Source organism: Diadema setosum, chromosome 20 (assembly GCF_964275005.1).
Source record: "Diadema setosum chromosome 20, eeDiaSeto1, whole genome shotgun sequence".
In the NCBI taxonomy this organism is placed as follows: Eukaryota; Metazoa; Echinodermata; class Echinoidea; order Diadematoida; family Diadematidae; genus Diadema; species Diadema setosum.
In genome coordinates, this window is record NC_092704.1 from 16,510,177 (window position 1) to 16,524,251 (window position 14,075).

The following is a 14,075-nucleotide window of genomic DNA, read 5'->3' on the forward strand; positions in this document are numbered from 1 at the left end:
CAGAGGGTCTAGAAGCCAGACTAAGCGCGGACCGAGTGCTATGTTTTTGGAAAATTTGAATGCAGTGGGGCCTGTCTTATAAAGACTTGTGATAGAAATCAAACCCAAGTTTTTTGTGTGCTGCAATGCAAGTTGCGATTGATTTGGGGACTTGTGATTGATTTGAAGGCTTTATAAGACGGGGCCCAGATTAAAAAACAGGGATGAACAAAATCCTTATTCACCAAATCCGTATGGGTAATATTGGACTATGGAAAGTAAATTTTCATGAAACAGGCAACTGCCCCCATTGCCCGGAAAAAGAAAACTTTTTTTTTTTTTTTTTTTTAGATTGTCCGAAATATTTGATAGAAAGAGCCATGTTGATCGCAAACAATGGAGGCAAAGATCAACGGGATATAAGAAAAATATTATCCACAGAAAATGATAACCATTTAAAGGCATTAATTTTATATGTGAAAAGAACCAGAAGGTTTTCCAAAAGACTTTATGTAGGCCTAAGTTTAATAGATTTATGTAGGTAATTATTTTTTTTTAGTTTTGTCTAATTTAGACTTGCACATTGCACAGCCGGATGTTTGCTTATTACATAATGTAGAATTAGAATTATTTGTAAATTATGTTTTTATTTATTGAAACATATATATGAAATAATTGTTTTGATGTTTATAATCGCATTCGGGAGTCTGCATGTGCACCATATGCGTTGGGCAGAGGGCCCTGAGTGCGACAAATGAGGGGTCTAGGTCTGTGTGTGCGACTGAGAAGCCTGCTCAATGTAACGAGCCAGGCTGACCAGAGTTTGTCATCAGCATGCACCAGGACTTTATCTGCCCCAACTGTAAGTAGACAGATAGCGCGCATAAAATAATATTGATATTAAATTCATTATTAGAGAAATCAATTATATGCAAAATAATGATATTACGCAAACGAACACGCAAATATTCATATGTGAATGACGCACCTCAAACACGCCAGCAACAACAACGACCTTTTCCTGTCTTTTCAGTTAAGCGTCTTTGGGTTTCACTGACGCAGCGCGCACGCTTATGAATCGTGTGTGTGTGTGTGTGTGCGTGCGTGCGTGTGTTTTCATGAGATTGATTCTTTAATTGCTCTTTAACCGGTTGTTCCTGTGTTGTTTTGGGTAGAAAGAAAACGGCCACTAACTGCAGTGGCGAGCATTAATTTACAGGAAAGATTGATATATTCTTAAAAAAAACCCTAAAAACAACTCATAAATGAGGATTGTTTAGGTATATTCTGTGCTTCTATTGCAACTTGAATTGGGTATCAATGCCAACGTTGCCGGAGGTTTTTTGTTGTTGTTGTTTTGTTGTTGTTGTTGTTGTTTGTTTGTTGTTTTTTTTTTGGTTTCTTTGTTTGTTTTTCTGTGATTGTCGTGTATATCACATGTGTAACTGAATATTGTCGGTTGAGTTTTGATTGTACAAGTACGTACAGATTTTGATTACATTGAAGAAAGTCTTTTTCTGCCGCCTAGGTCAACTCATGAGTTTGCTAGTCTTTTTTAAGCTTTGTTTGTGCTCAGTGTGTTAGGAAGAAGAGTGTTTTGTCTTTAATTTCTACTCCTTTCATGAGGATTGTCATGTATACCAAATCACCCTCCGATAGTTGTGTCTGATTGGTGTTCGAGTGTTGCCTTGGCAACGTGGAGGTAGCCAATAACGTGATAACTTATAGGATTCCACTGTTCTCATCTGTTTTCTTTTTCTCCCTCTTCTCTTTGGAGTTCAGACTGTCAGATTAAATAAGCATTCAAATTTTGTTTATGAAAATGGATGAGGGGATTTACTTGTATTTTGATTTATATTTATGATTGTTGGTATTTGAGTTAAGTAGGTTTTGATAGGTTAAGATCAATGAATTAAGTGGAAGGGATAGGTGTGTGGGGAGTGGATGTCCGAGTGGGTTGTGTGTGGGTGTGTATACATGCTGGGATTATCGGTGATAGTATGATAGATGGGTAATTTTTTTGTGTGATAATTGTTTATGACGGGATAGAAAGTATAATGTGATGGGGAAGGGACCGGAGCGGCTTCAGAAATATGTAGGTGTTAATCATTGACGGGTGTGGATGAATAGGATAAGTGTTATTTTGTCGTGTGTTGTGTTGCGTGTGTGGTGGTGTGAAATGGAAGTGGTGTGTGGGATACCGTCTTTTTTCTTGGTGTTTTAGACTAAGTTTCAGTACAGTTCAGAGGTCTGGATGTAGTAGCTTTGAGCTATTTGCTCTTACTTATCAATTTTATGTTGGTAGGATTTTCCCTCTCGGTTATGTAGATAACGTTTATCATACATCATGGCAGGTCTGAATTTGATTTCACTTAATGTGAGGGGAGTTCGTGATAGAGTAAAGAAAAGATGATTTTTGATTGGGTTAGAATGAGAAAGAGGGATATAGTTATGTTACAGGAAACGTATACCACTGATATTGAGGGAGAGCGGGAAAGAGACTGGGGCGGACGTATCATTTTTAGTCACGGGTCAAATCATAGTAGGGGAGTAATGATTTTGTTAGCCCCAGGATTGAATTTTAAGATTGATCAGGTTATGAAAGATGATGAAGGGCGTTTTGTGGTTTTAAGAGGGGATTTGTTAGATTATAAACTGCTTCTGGGAAATGTTTATTTCCCAACAAGGGATAGGATGCATCGACAAATTGATTTTCTTGTGAATTTCGATGATTGCTTGTCAAATTTATATTATATGAATTATTCGTTAGTTTTAGGTGGAGATTTTAGTGTAGTAATGAATAAGATTTGGATTACGGGTGTAAATACTAACGTGAGTGGTAGTAAAGAATTAGAGGGTTTTTTTAAAAGAAAATGAATTTGATTGATATGGCGGAAACGGAACCCAGTGTTAAAGCGATTTACTTTCAGGCAAATTGCTCCGCTGGTTCAAAGTCGCTTAGACTACTGGTTTATATCAAAGGATTTGGAAAGTTCAGTACGAACATGTTATGTTAGATTTGTATTATCATCAGTAATAGCACCTGATCATTCTGGGATTTTTTTAAAATTGAAATCTATTCGACATAATGAAAGTTATGGGAAGTCGTATATATTGGAAATTCAATAATAGTTTGTGTTTTGATAAGGAATTTGTGCAGGGAATGAAGAAATAAAAAATATTGAATTACAGTGGTTGACGGAGTTTGATACTAAACCTTCTTTCTGGGATTTTTTAAAGATGAAAATGAGAAATTTTGAAATAATCAAAGGAGAGAAGATTAAGTATACTATACAGCAACTGGAATATGAAAAAGATATTTTGGAGAAAGATCTTTTGTCGTCTCCTGATAGTGGTGGAAGTTTAAAAGATATAGAGAGTAAAAAACAAAACAAAAACTGAATTGAAGAAATTGTATAATGTGTATACGGATGGAGTGCGGTCTGGTATGAAGAGGGTGAACAGAATCAAGAGTATTTTGAGCAGTTGCTTAAGTCGAATAAAGAGAAAACAGTTATACGGGAAATGTGTGATGATATAAGGGAGATGTGATTAAAGAGAAGGATGTGATAAAGCGATTGATTAGAGATTTTTATAGAAATCTGTATTCAGAAAATGAATTAGTGTGTGATGATTTTAGAGAAAGTGTATTTTGTAAGGATATTCCTCAATGAAGTGATGAAAGTAAGAGTTTTTGTGAAGGAAAAATTACTAAAGAAGAATATTGGGAGTGTTGAAAAAGTATGAAATTGAATAAATCACCTGCTGGAAATGATGGATTTACATGAACAGTTGAATTTTATCTCACATTTTGGCCACAGATAGGAAGTTTATTGGTTGAAGTTTTTAATGAAGCGTTTGAGAAAGGTTGTTTAGCAACATCTAAAAAACAAGGTGTGAACATTGATTGAAAAAGAGGGCAAAGATCCATTATTATATAAAGAATTATAGACCGATTACTTTGTTGAATACGGATTATAAGATGCTTTCCAAGATAATGGCAAAGCGAATAAAGGGAGTTTTATATGGGATTGTTCATTTGGATCAAGTCGGTTATATAGAAAACAGGCATATTGGTGAGGCTTTGCGTTTGATAGTAGATTTTTTTTTTATTGTAATAATTATATTGTGAAGAAGAGGGATATTTGACTGCAGTTGATTTTGCCGTCGAAAAAGTGTTTGATTCAGTTTCGCATAAATTTTTATTTAAAGCGTTGGAATTATTTGGGTTTGGTGAGTCGTTTTGTTCCTGGGTAAAAATTATATGGAATTAGTAGTTGTGTTATGAACGGAGGTGTTTCGACAGGTTATTTTGATATAAAGGGGTGAGGCAAGGCCACCCATTATCACCATATTTGTTTTTGTTGGTAATGGAAATTTTGGCGCAGGCGGTGAGAAGGGATAATGGGATTAGAGGAATTCAGTTTGATAACTTTGAGGTTCGGCAAGTTTTATATGCTGATGACATGACTTTATTTGTTAGACATAGGTCATCAATTATCAGAATACAGGAAATATTTATGGATTTTTATGAATTAAGTGGTTTGAAGGTAAATATTGATAAAACAAAGGTAATGTGTATAGGGAAGAAAAAGGGAGGATCTGAAAGGTTACCCATGGATAATGTAACTGAAATAAAGATTTTAGGAATGTATTTTGCATTGGATATTAAGGTCAGAGAAGAATTGAATTATAAAGAGATATTGAGTAAGATTAAAAGACTTTTGGGATGGTGGAGACAAAGAGATTTAATTGTAATGGGAAAATATATATTTGCTTAAAATATACGCTTTGTCTAAATTGTATTATGTTTCATCATCATTAGAGGTTCCAAAGTGGATAGTGGCAGATATTAATAAAATTTGAGAGTTTTATATGAGATTGTTCATTTGGATCAAATTGGTTATTAACTAAAACTAGTGAGGCTTTGCGTTTGATAGATGATATGATTTTTGTTATTGTAATAATTATTGTGAAGAAGAGGTATATTTGACTGCAGTTGATTTTTGAAAACGTGGTGCCGGCCATGAGGAAATGAGTAATGTGAAAGCTATCCAGTCAGTCGCGCTAGTGCTGTTAAGAGATTTTTCTCCTCACTCATGAGTCATTATAATCTCTTTGGCTAGCACTGATCGCATCGATCGAGGTATAATAACCTACAGAATACTTTCAGAATCTAGCGGTCAACCCCTCGCCTCGCAAACAGTACTAGCGCCCCCTCTCCAGCCTGGGCCTTCCTGCTTTGCATGGGGGTAGTAGGTAGGTATGGGCCAGGGTGCTATGTGTGATGAGCCAGCCATACAATTCCACAGCAAACGGGCGAAGGACTGGAACGAAATTACAGCTCCGTATCGCATCGCACCCGTCCGGATCGCGCATCGCCGACCGAACTGTAGATTCTATACACTTGTGATCTGCATGCCAGTAGCTCATCCCAGCCCACGGACAATATCAGCCCATCACCTGGTTTGTCAGCGGTCTAGTCTGCAAGCATCTGTTGTGTATAGCGGTGCGGTGCTGACGGATAGATGAAAAAATGGCGAGGATTTTAATCGTCTTCGCAACGTTCCTGTGCATATTCCAAGCAGTTGTAGAAAGGACATTTTGTTTTAACTATGAACCACAATTGCCTGTCATCAAAGAAGGGCCGCGGGACAGTTATTTCGGATTTTCTGTGGCCGAACATAGAATTACAGATGCCGAACCAGTCGCACCTTATGACGAGAGTGTGTAAGTATAAATAATCATGGCATCTTGTATGGGGGTAGCTAGCTGTCGGCTAGACAAAAAAAAAAAGAAAAAAAAGAAAAAAGAAAGAAAGAAAAAGAAAAAAGAAAATAAAAGATCCGTCGCGAGGAGTTTTATATAATTTTGTTGACTTTTCATAGGAGGGGATTCCGTGAAGTCAGAAGTAGCCTCCGCGGAAAATATAATGTCAAACTATCCCTGACAAGATACAGACTGATCTTTACATATTATTACAGTCAAATTGTTCCAAAGACCCATGCCATGGCATGATGGCATAATGATACTAGATAGCTTGACCGAAAGATCGGTCTTTATCTGGTCGTCCGGGATATGTTCTGAGGAAACTGCGGGCATGCTCGTGAAATAAGCCCCACCACTGCGTGTCCGTACTAAATACTACGGCAGCTCGCCTATTTATACTCGTGAATTCAGCCCCACCGTGTGGCTTTCATCGGTAGGTAAACACGGCGGTGGGGCTTCCTTCCACAGTATAATACTCGAGAATGCGGCCCCACCAAACGGCGTTTATGCGAAATTGATACAGCGGTGGGGCCGATTTCCACAGCATAGCATCTTTCGTCCTCCCTTTCTTCTCGGAAGGACTCCCTAATGTCCCTCGACTAATTTAACGGCCAATTTAACCATAAATACAACCCTACCTAACCCTAGGACCTACCCTTGCTTGCTAACGCACGGGTGCACGTGCACTGTGGTGGGGCCTATTTCACGATTTTGCCAAACTGCGTCTGGCTTCAATGTCAATAAAATAAAAAATCCCTCCGGACAGACGGATCTTTCTGGGTTTCTGTCTAACGTTAAATGATAGCCATCAACATGTATCCAACGAACAATTTTGACACAGATTCAACAGAATAATTCACAGATTCTAACGTTAGAAAGAATTGTCTAGGACTAGAATCTAGATTAAGTATAATTTCTGAAGCCAGTAGACATTGCCTTTTAGTAAACATGCAGTGTTATTGAGTGAAATTGATCAATTCAAAAGTCAGTGGTCATCATGGTCTGCATGATTCATTTTATTGATTTCTTTCATCTGTCTCATCATGGTAACCCCGGCCGGCCACATACATTCCTCAGTTATCAATATACTACTTTTATCATTAGGCACCTACATGAATTGGATAATGGCCAAATTGTGATATCGGTCACCTCTCGTTCGTGTTCTGCGTGTGCGTCTCCACTATGTGCAAATAAGTCTATGGAGGTTGAAAGAAGTCCCCAGCTATGATGTTCAAAATAAATGGCAGTGAATGGAGTGGGGACCTACAGTATTTTGCGATAAATGCCTGGATAATCATAATGAACTGAACCTTTTTTTTTTTTTTTTTTTTTTTTTTGCCTGCGTTGCTTTACTTGAGATTCTTGAAGAAAGCTTTTGTCACCAGCCGTTGGGCTTCTAGTTCTTGCTCTTGTGATCTAGACTCATCCTTTCTATTCCTTTCGTTTCTTTGTGATGTTATTTATTTTTTTTTTACTGTTATATTCTTGCTTTTCGTCTGGTTCTCTTCTGTGCTTGCAACATTTTCTTCATGTGCTCTACTTCTTTAAACGGAAACATTAGTTTGCCCATACCTGGTCCAGTCTGGTCTTGAAAGTGAGCTTAGAGTTCATGCAAATTGCCTAGCAGTAGATCTGATGTGGCCAATTTAAGAATGTTTGTAAATATGGCTGGCAATGAAACTGTTTAACTGAAGCCTCATGAAGGATGGGAATGTCATGCATAATCTTTCTTGTTTCTAAACCACTTGACCTTCTCCTTGATCAAATGCTGTACCTAAAATCTATTGTTGTTCAAGTGTAAAGTCAGTGATGTGAACAAGGTCTGCAAAGAGTGTTTACTTCTAACAAGGTTATGGATACTAGATACCCTAGAGCTGTAATATACATGTATTTTGTATTTTATCATATTTTGTAGTAATCACCGTAAAGAAATCAAAGATTATCAGTACACATACACTGTACATGTACAATGTATTGCCCTGCGAGAGAGTGAAAAATCAGTAGTCAGTTTAAATCTCTTAAATGTGGTATTCTACTGCCAATATCAGTACAGTTGGCAAGTATGTAAAAAGCCCCATCTAATTTATTCCTTCGTGTATTATTATTACAGTAAGTTAAGCACGTGTTTGGAATGTAAAATGTATGGTTTTTGAAGCTTTTTACAAGGCATCATGCTGGCTTCAATGACATTGAATATACCGTCATTGATCTCACAAAACAATATTTAGATTAACATTAAGTGCACATACAGTATATCATGAATGTACAAATTGTCTTTTCTTTAAATTCCCAATCAATATGTTGACTCAGTGGAACACAGTGTACAATTCATGGACAAAATGCATGATGAGTTAATAGCAAAATACAAAAGGAACATGCCAAAACAACTTTTGATGCACACATGTTAATACAGGCTGAATAAGTAATATTGGCAAGAAGAGACAGTAAAAATTGAATATCATTTGACTTACAGTAAAACACTTTTACAGCTCCGAGCAAGGACTTTCACTTGTGCAATAATTAGTTACTGAACTTCAAGCTTACTACACTGGTCATTTACTTGTAGTGCCATACATATCCAGTATTTAATTTTACTGGTCCTAACTGATCTGCAAGGAGACAGCATGGTTTAGAATTCAAGCATAGTTGTCAATATACTGTAGGAATGATGATTTAAGTTTTCAATAAAATCATAGTTAAAACAACCATCATACCCTCTTCAACATGCCTATAATGTAACTGAACCCATACATTGCAAGGCAATGTTGCATATGAACTACTGATCCATTTCCAATTTTGTGAGGTTTCCTCACAAGGTAAAGTGGCTTATCACCACTTCTTTCCCTTTATAGTTGAGTAAGTGCTTTGTCTAGTGGAGACTATAGTTATTGTTTTCCTAGCTGTTGTGGTCACAAGCTCAGATGCAGTAGACCAAGATTTATTCCACTAGCAAGTGTCAGGAAGATCTGCATACATGTGGAACTTACAACAAAACTGCATTTCATTGAGTTGATTTACTGGAGAAAAGAGCAATTTCCTTCAGCTTTACCTGAAACCACATCCTGTCAGCAAGGCATTTATACCCAAAAATTTTTCCCACTAATCCACATCGTGGGCATTTAGGTGAGGGCCCAAATAGCGCATTTAATATCCTTGCAGTTTCTCATTCTTTGTTTGTTTGCTAATCAGCAAAGTTTTAGTTGTCCAGGGGGAGTGAGTTTTGCAGCAGCCTGTCAATGCCGTTTTCCAAAACAATCAAATAACACATGCCACAGAAGTATAGATCCTCTGAGGGCAGTTGTTGTAGTGATGTGTTAGGACGTTCAAACCTCTAGTCTTGTACACTCTGTTCAAAATCAGTAGGTAGTATACACTGTACCTCTACATCTCATTAAAAACACGAACGTACACAGCATTGGATTTTAACTGTTGCAACTTACATACGTGTACATATGTACAGTACCTGGTATATGCATCAACTGTACATTGGGCACTTTACAACACTAACAGTACTGTGAATGGTAATAATATACACGTACCTTGTATAGAAGCAGTACCTCTTGTGATTTGTCAGTGTGCATTCTTTGTATTGTCATTGAGGGATTTACATGAATGATTATGACTCAGCTGCTTGCCACACAGTCTGTGAATTTTTTTTTATGTGCAAGAACGAGTATCATGTTAAAGCACATCTTATTGTCTAGAAACTGAACATTTACAAAGTGTATGGATATAACAAAGTGAGTTCGTGTGCAGTACTGAGAAATTTGTGAGCCAGTGCTTGTCACTTACAGATACATTGTAGTGTTGCTTTGGGGGCAAAATTTTTGCCTAATTGTTTTAGGTTCTGGACAGTAACAATTTCTATTTATCATGAATGTTTCATTTAGTACCCACAGAAACATGAAGTTGAGATGTCAACATTTTCAGAGATAGAGTGACAGAAGAAGTTTGAACCAAACAAGTAACAAGTGATATCACATGTTTTCACATGCCAAAAACCTTACTGTCATTAGTTTACATGACTGAACATCACAGTTTCAATGTGCTTGGGAGTCGTCTTTATTCTGTGATATTATTTATTCCTGGGCAGGCTGGGCATAAAGTTCTCCATATTTTCATGCGTAACAGCATGAGAGTCTGGTTGAGAGCAACCTGAGCACCACATCCTGGAAAGAAATGACCATTAGAGCCTTGCTTACAAGTATTTAACTAATCAGCAACATGTTTACTCTTATTGATGACGCGTGGGTGATGAGACAGCAAGCTCAAGGTTTATACATCTACACAGTCTGTGGGTCTGAAAAGCCAAATATTTCTAACACACCTGCTAAATCAGGTGTGAAAAAGAAGGTTGTACAAAGCCATACAATTGGAGCGAGTGTGCTACGATGATTAAATGGTGCATTACACTGTGCGTGTGTTATACAGCTTACTTTATGCTCTAGCACTCACCATCCCTCAAGAACTACATAATGTGTACAGTACATGCATGCATTTACTTTACTACACACTGAAAGGCGACCATCATGCCAATTGGCTGAAAATAACCTCTACTGTCGAACAGTCTAGCCTTTTGAAGGAGGTGCATATAACATGTACAGTTTGCTGTCTTTTACCCATGGTTTGCTCTGTTGCACAATCATCCATAATTCTATTTAGGATCAGCTCTGTAATTGATGAATGTAAGGAATTGAACAACAAGAAGATGTTGCTGCGAAGGCTCTTGCTCTAGTTCTGTATGCCTGAGGCCTGTGACTTTTAACCAACTGCCTCATCTAGGAACTATTCTAATGTCACCAGTCATATCCCGCAGAGCTGTGACCCAAGGAATACCTCTTACAGTGCGTGGCGTTTGTCATTATGAGAGAATCTGTTTGAAGCCTTTGTTCCAGATTCCATATTCACTTCCAGTCTTTCTCTTCTCAAGCAGTTTCTCTGATGAAATGCAAGCACTTTTAAAATTCCACAACTTGCAATACGTGTGTGTCTGAAGGCAATGGTTTGAGAGCAATGTGGCCCAAAAGGAACTTCTTTGAAATAAGTAGTGAGATTGTTACTAAAGGTCATGCATCATATGCAGTTGTCCCAAGATATGTCTGTAAATATTTTGTAGGTTAATTCTATAATCTGTAATGTAGTGACCCCTTACAGAAGGTCTACCAATTTGAGGTATCAAAATCTTCAAATAGTTTAAAGGACAAGTCCACCTTCATATAATGGATTAAGTGAATGCAACAATATTAGTAGAACACATCAGTGAAAGTTTGAGGAAAATCCGACAATCTGTTCAGAAGTTAGGAATTTTTAAAGCATCTGCGCAATCACTGCTGAATGAGGAGACTACTGCAGTGTATGATGTCACATGCATACAATGGCATAAGGAAAAGAAAAAGAGAATTTCACAAAACTTTGTTTTTTGAATAAAGTGCACATTTCTTCGACTTGTTACTGACGTATGTTAAGGGAAATATTATTCCCCTTGCCTTCTGAAAGAGAGAAGTTGAGTGTTCTTTTGTTATGCGAGAAAAGTGAAAATATGTTGAATTTTCTTTATACTTTCCTTATATCGTTGTACTCATGTGACATCACAAGCTATAGTAGTCTCCTCATCCAGCCGTGACTAAGCAGAAACTTCAAAAATTCATAACTATTGAACGGATTGTCCGATTTTCCTCAAACTCTCTGAGTGATGTGCTCTACTAATATTGCTGCATTCACTCAACCCACATGTCTATGAAGGTGAACTTGTCCTTTAAAACAATTTTATTTTCCATCGCAATACCAGGAAAGACTTACTGAGGCACTTCATTTGTATGTAGGTGAAACCGTATGAAAATTTGCCATTGTCGATAACCTACTTAGTCTACAGTTTTACTTTCACCAGTACATACTACCGGTAATACTCTGGCATTGTGTTTAAGACACATTGCTGGGTATCCTCATGCCATGGGAGTCTGATAAAATGTACTGTTTTGATTGGATTCTTGCTTCTGTGTTATTGATAGAGGGGTCACACACAGGTACAAACAAACAAGCAAACAAACACACACACAGGCACACATTCACATTTGTCCTAGATTGTCTGAGAAGTAAACCTTATAAAGGACATTTAAAATCATGCAAATATCGGACATAAGCTTTACAGTGTCCTTATTGATGTACATAGCACCTGTCAGTCCTGTCAAAAATATTGGAAACATCTGTTTTCAAAGGGGACAGGACAAGGTGTCTTTCTAGGTCCATCAGATTATGATGTCAAGAGTAATCATGTTTGTCACTGGTCTTCTTGAGCACTTTATGTAATTTTTATATTCTGGTATATACATGTACAAATGTATGCTGCATTAACTTTGACTCTTTCCCATCTCTTCAAGGAGAGTATTAATTTTGTCAAGAGAAAATAAAATACAACGATTGTATGTTTACAGTGTAGTTCATTCTGGAAGGAAGGTGTGCATTTCCAAGAAGAGCAAATCTATACTGATGGAATATGTTTGGGTGTGGGAACATAGCTATCTGTGCATTTCAAACAAAAATGCCAGGATGACATTAAAGGACAAGTTCACCTTCATAAACATAAGGATTGTGAGGATGCAGCAATATTAGTAGAACACATCAGAGAAAGTTTGAGGAAAATTGGACAATCGATGCAAAAGTTATGAATTTTTAAAATTTTTGTGTTGGAACTGCTGGATGAGGAGACTACTACAGCCTGTGATGTCATATACGTACAACAGTATAAAGAAAATATAAAGAAAATTCAAGATATTTTCACTTTTTTTGCATAATAAAACAGCACTTGACTTGCCTCTTTCTAAAGGCAGGGGGAATAATATTGCCCATAACATATGTCGGTAATGAGTCAAGGGAATATGTACTTTTTTCAAAAGATGAAATTATGTGAAATTCTCTTTATATTTTCCTTATATTGTTGTACGCATGTGACGTCATGTACACTGCAGTAGTCTTCTCATCCAGCAGTTACTGCACAAAAACTTCAAAAATTCATAACTTTTGAATGGACGGTCCGATTTTCCTTAAACTTTCAATGATGTGTTCTAGTAATATTGCTACATTCTCTCAATCCTTATGTTTATGAATGTGAACTTGTCCTTTAACTGTGATCATTGCAGGCAAAAACAGCAAAACCAGAAAGATGCAATTTCTGTTAGACCATGTGCAAAGATTTGTGATGATCATTCAAAAAGATATGTGATACTTCTTCAGTACATGTACAGTGTAATACAAAGATGTTCATTGCACAATTGTTGTATTATATTCCTCTCTACATCTGTTCTGAATGTGTGCCCAGAGGTTACAATGTATATTCATTCACAATTACAACACAGTTGACTTTACTCAAGTTCAAAGCCTTCTGAAGTTTATCAAGTATTTTTTTCTCTCTCAATGTGGATAATGCTGGAAATCCAATTTACCGTCATGTGGCAATGCCAGTGCACCCATCAGATTGACTTTTTCTTCAAATTCAGTAGTTAATGTCTCTGTAAAAAGTGTGAGAAAATGTTTAGGATCAATGTCGGCATATTAAACATTGCCACAAAAGCCTGGGGTCCATTTCATGAAAATCTTATGAGAGACTTTTCACTCATATGACACACTTCTGAGAGACTTTGTGAAATGGGTTTGAAAGACTCAGACATGTATGTATAGAGAGAGACTCCTGGGTCCCGTTGCATAAAACTTTTTTAGCAACCTTAAAAAATTCAGGTTGGGATTTGCCCAACCTGAATTTTTTAAGGTTGCTAACATAAGAATGTAAAATCCGTTGCATAAAAACTCTGGTTGGGTGCTTCCAACCGGAATTTTGTGATTTCAACCGGAAAAAAATCCGGTTGGAGTTTTATGCAACAGGCCCCTGGAGTATTGGTATGTTGTTTCTGATTTGACCGAAAACAGTATTTGGTAATTTTTATTGGCTTGTTTTGGTTGCATTTTCTGTTCAATTGCAGTATTTTGTAAATTTCATTTGTAGATGGTAGATTTGTGTGTGTGTGTGTGTGTGTGCAGTGCATGCACTGTGTGTACAGTGTATGTGCTGTGTGTGTGTGGGGGGGGGGGGGAAGGATAGATTAAAATGTACTGTAAAAGTAGATATTTTCGCGCGACTAATTTTTCGCGCTCAGCCTGGTAAGAAGAGTTTCGCGTGTTTTTAATTCCGCGGAATCAAGACAGTAAGTGCAGGGATATATTGCAAGCAAAAATATTCGCGTGCTTTTATTTTCGTGCTAGTTCCGGGTTGCATGAAATGCGTGAAAATTTCAACACCCCAAAAATTTCCACTTTTACAGTACCTGAGTGAGGAA

General features: G+C 37.2%; 1 protein-coding gene across 1 annotated transcript in view; it reads left to right on the top strand.

Annotated features, from left to right (window-relative positions):
• The first annotated feature begins 5,338 nt into the window (after positions 1-5,338).
• Positions 5,339-14,075, top strand: part of LOC140243304 (integrin alpha-7-like) — a 71,042-nt gene continuing 62,305 nt past the window's right edge. Inside the window, exon 1 of the mRNA XM_072322977.1 lies at positions 5,339-5,709. Coding sequence (XP_072179078.1) covers positions 5,516-5,709 — 194 coding nt within the window. The 5' untranslated portion in view covers positions 5,339-5,515. The remainder of the gene's footprint in view (positions 5,710-14,075) is intronic.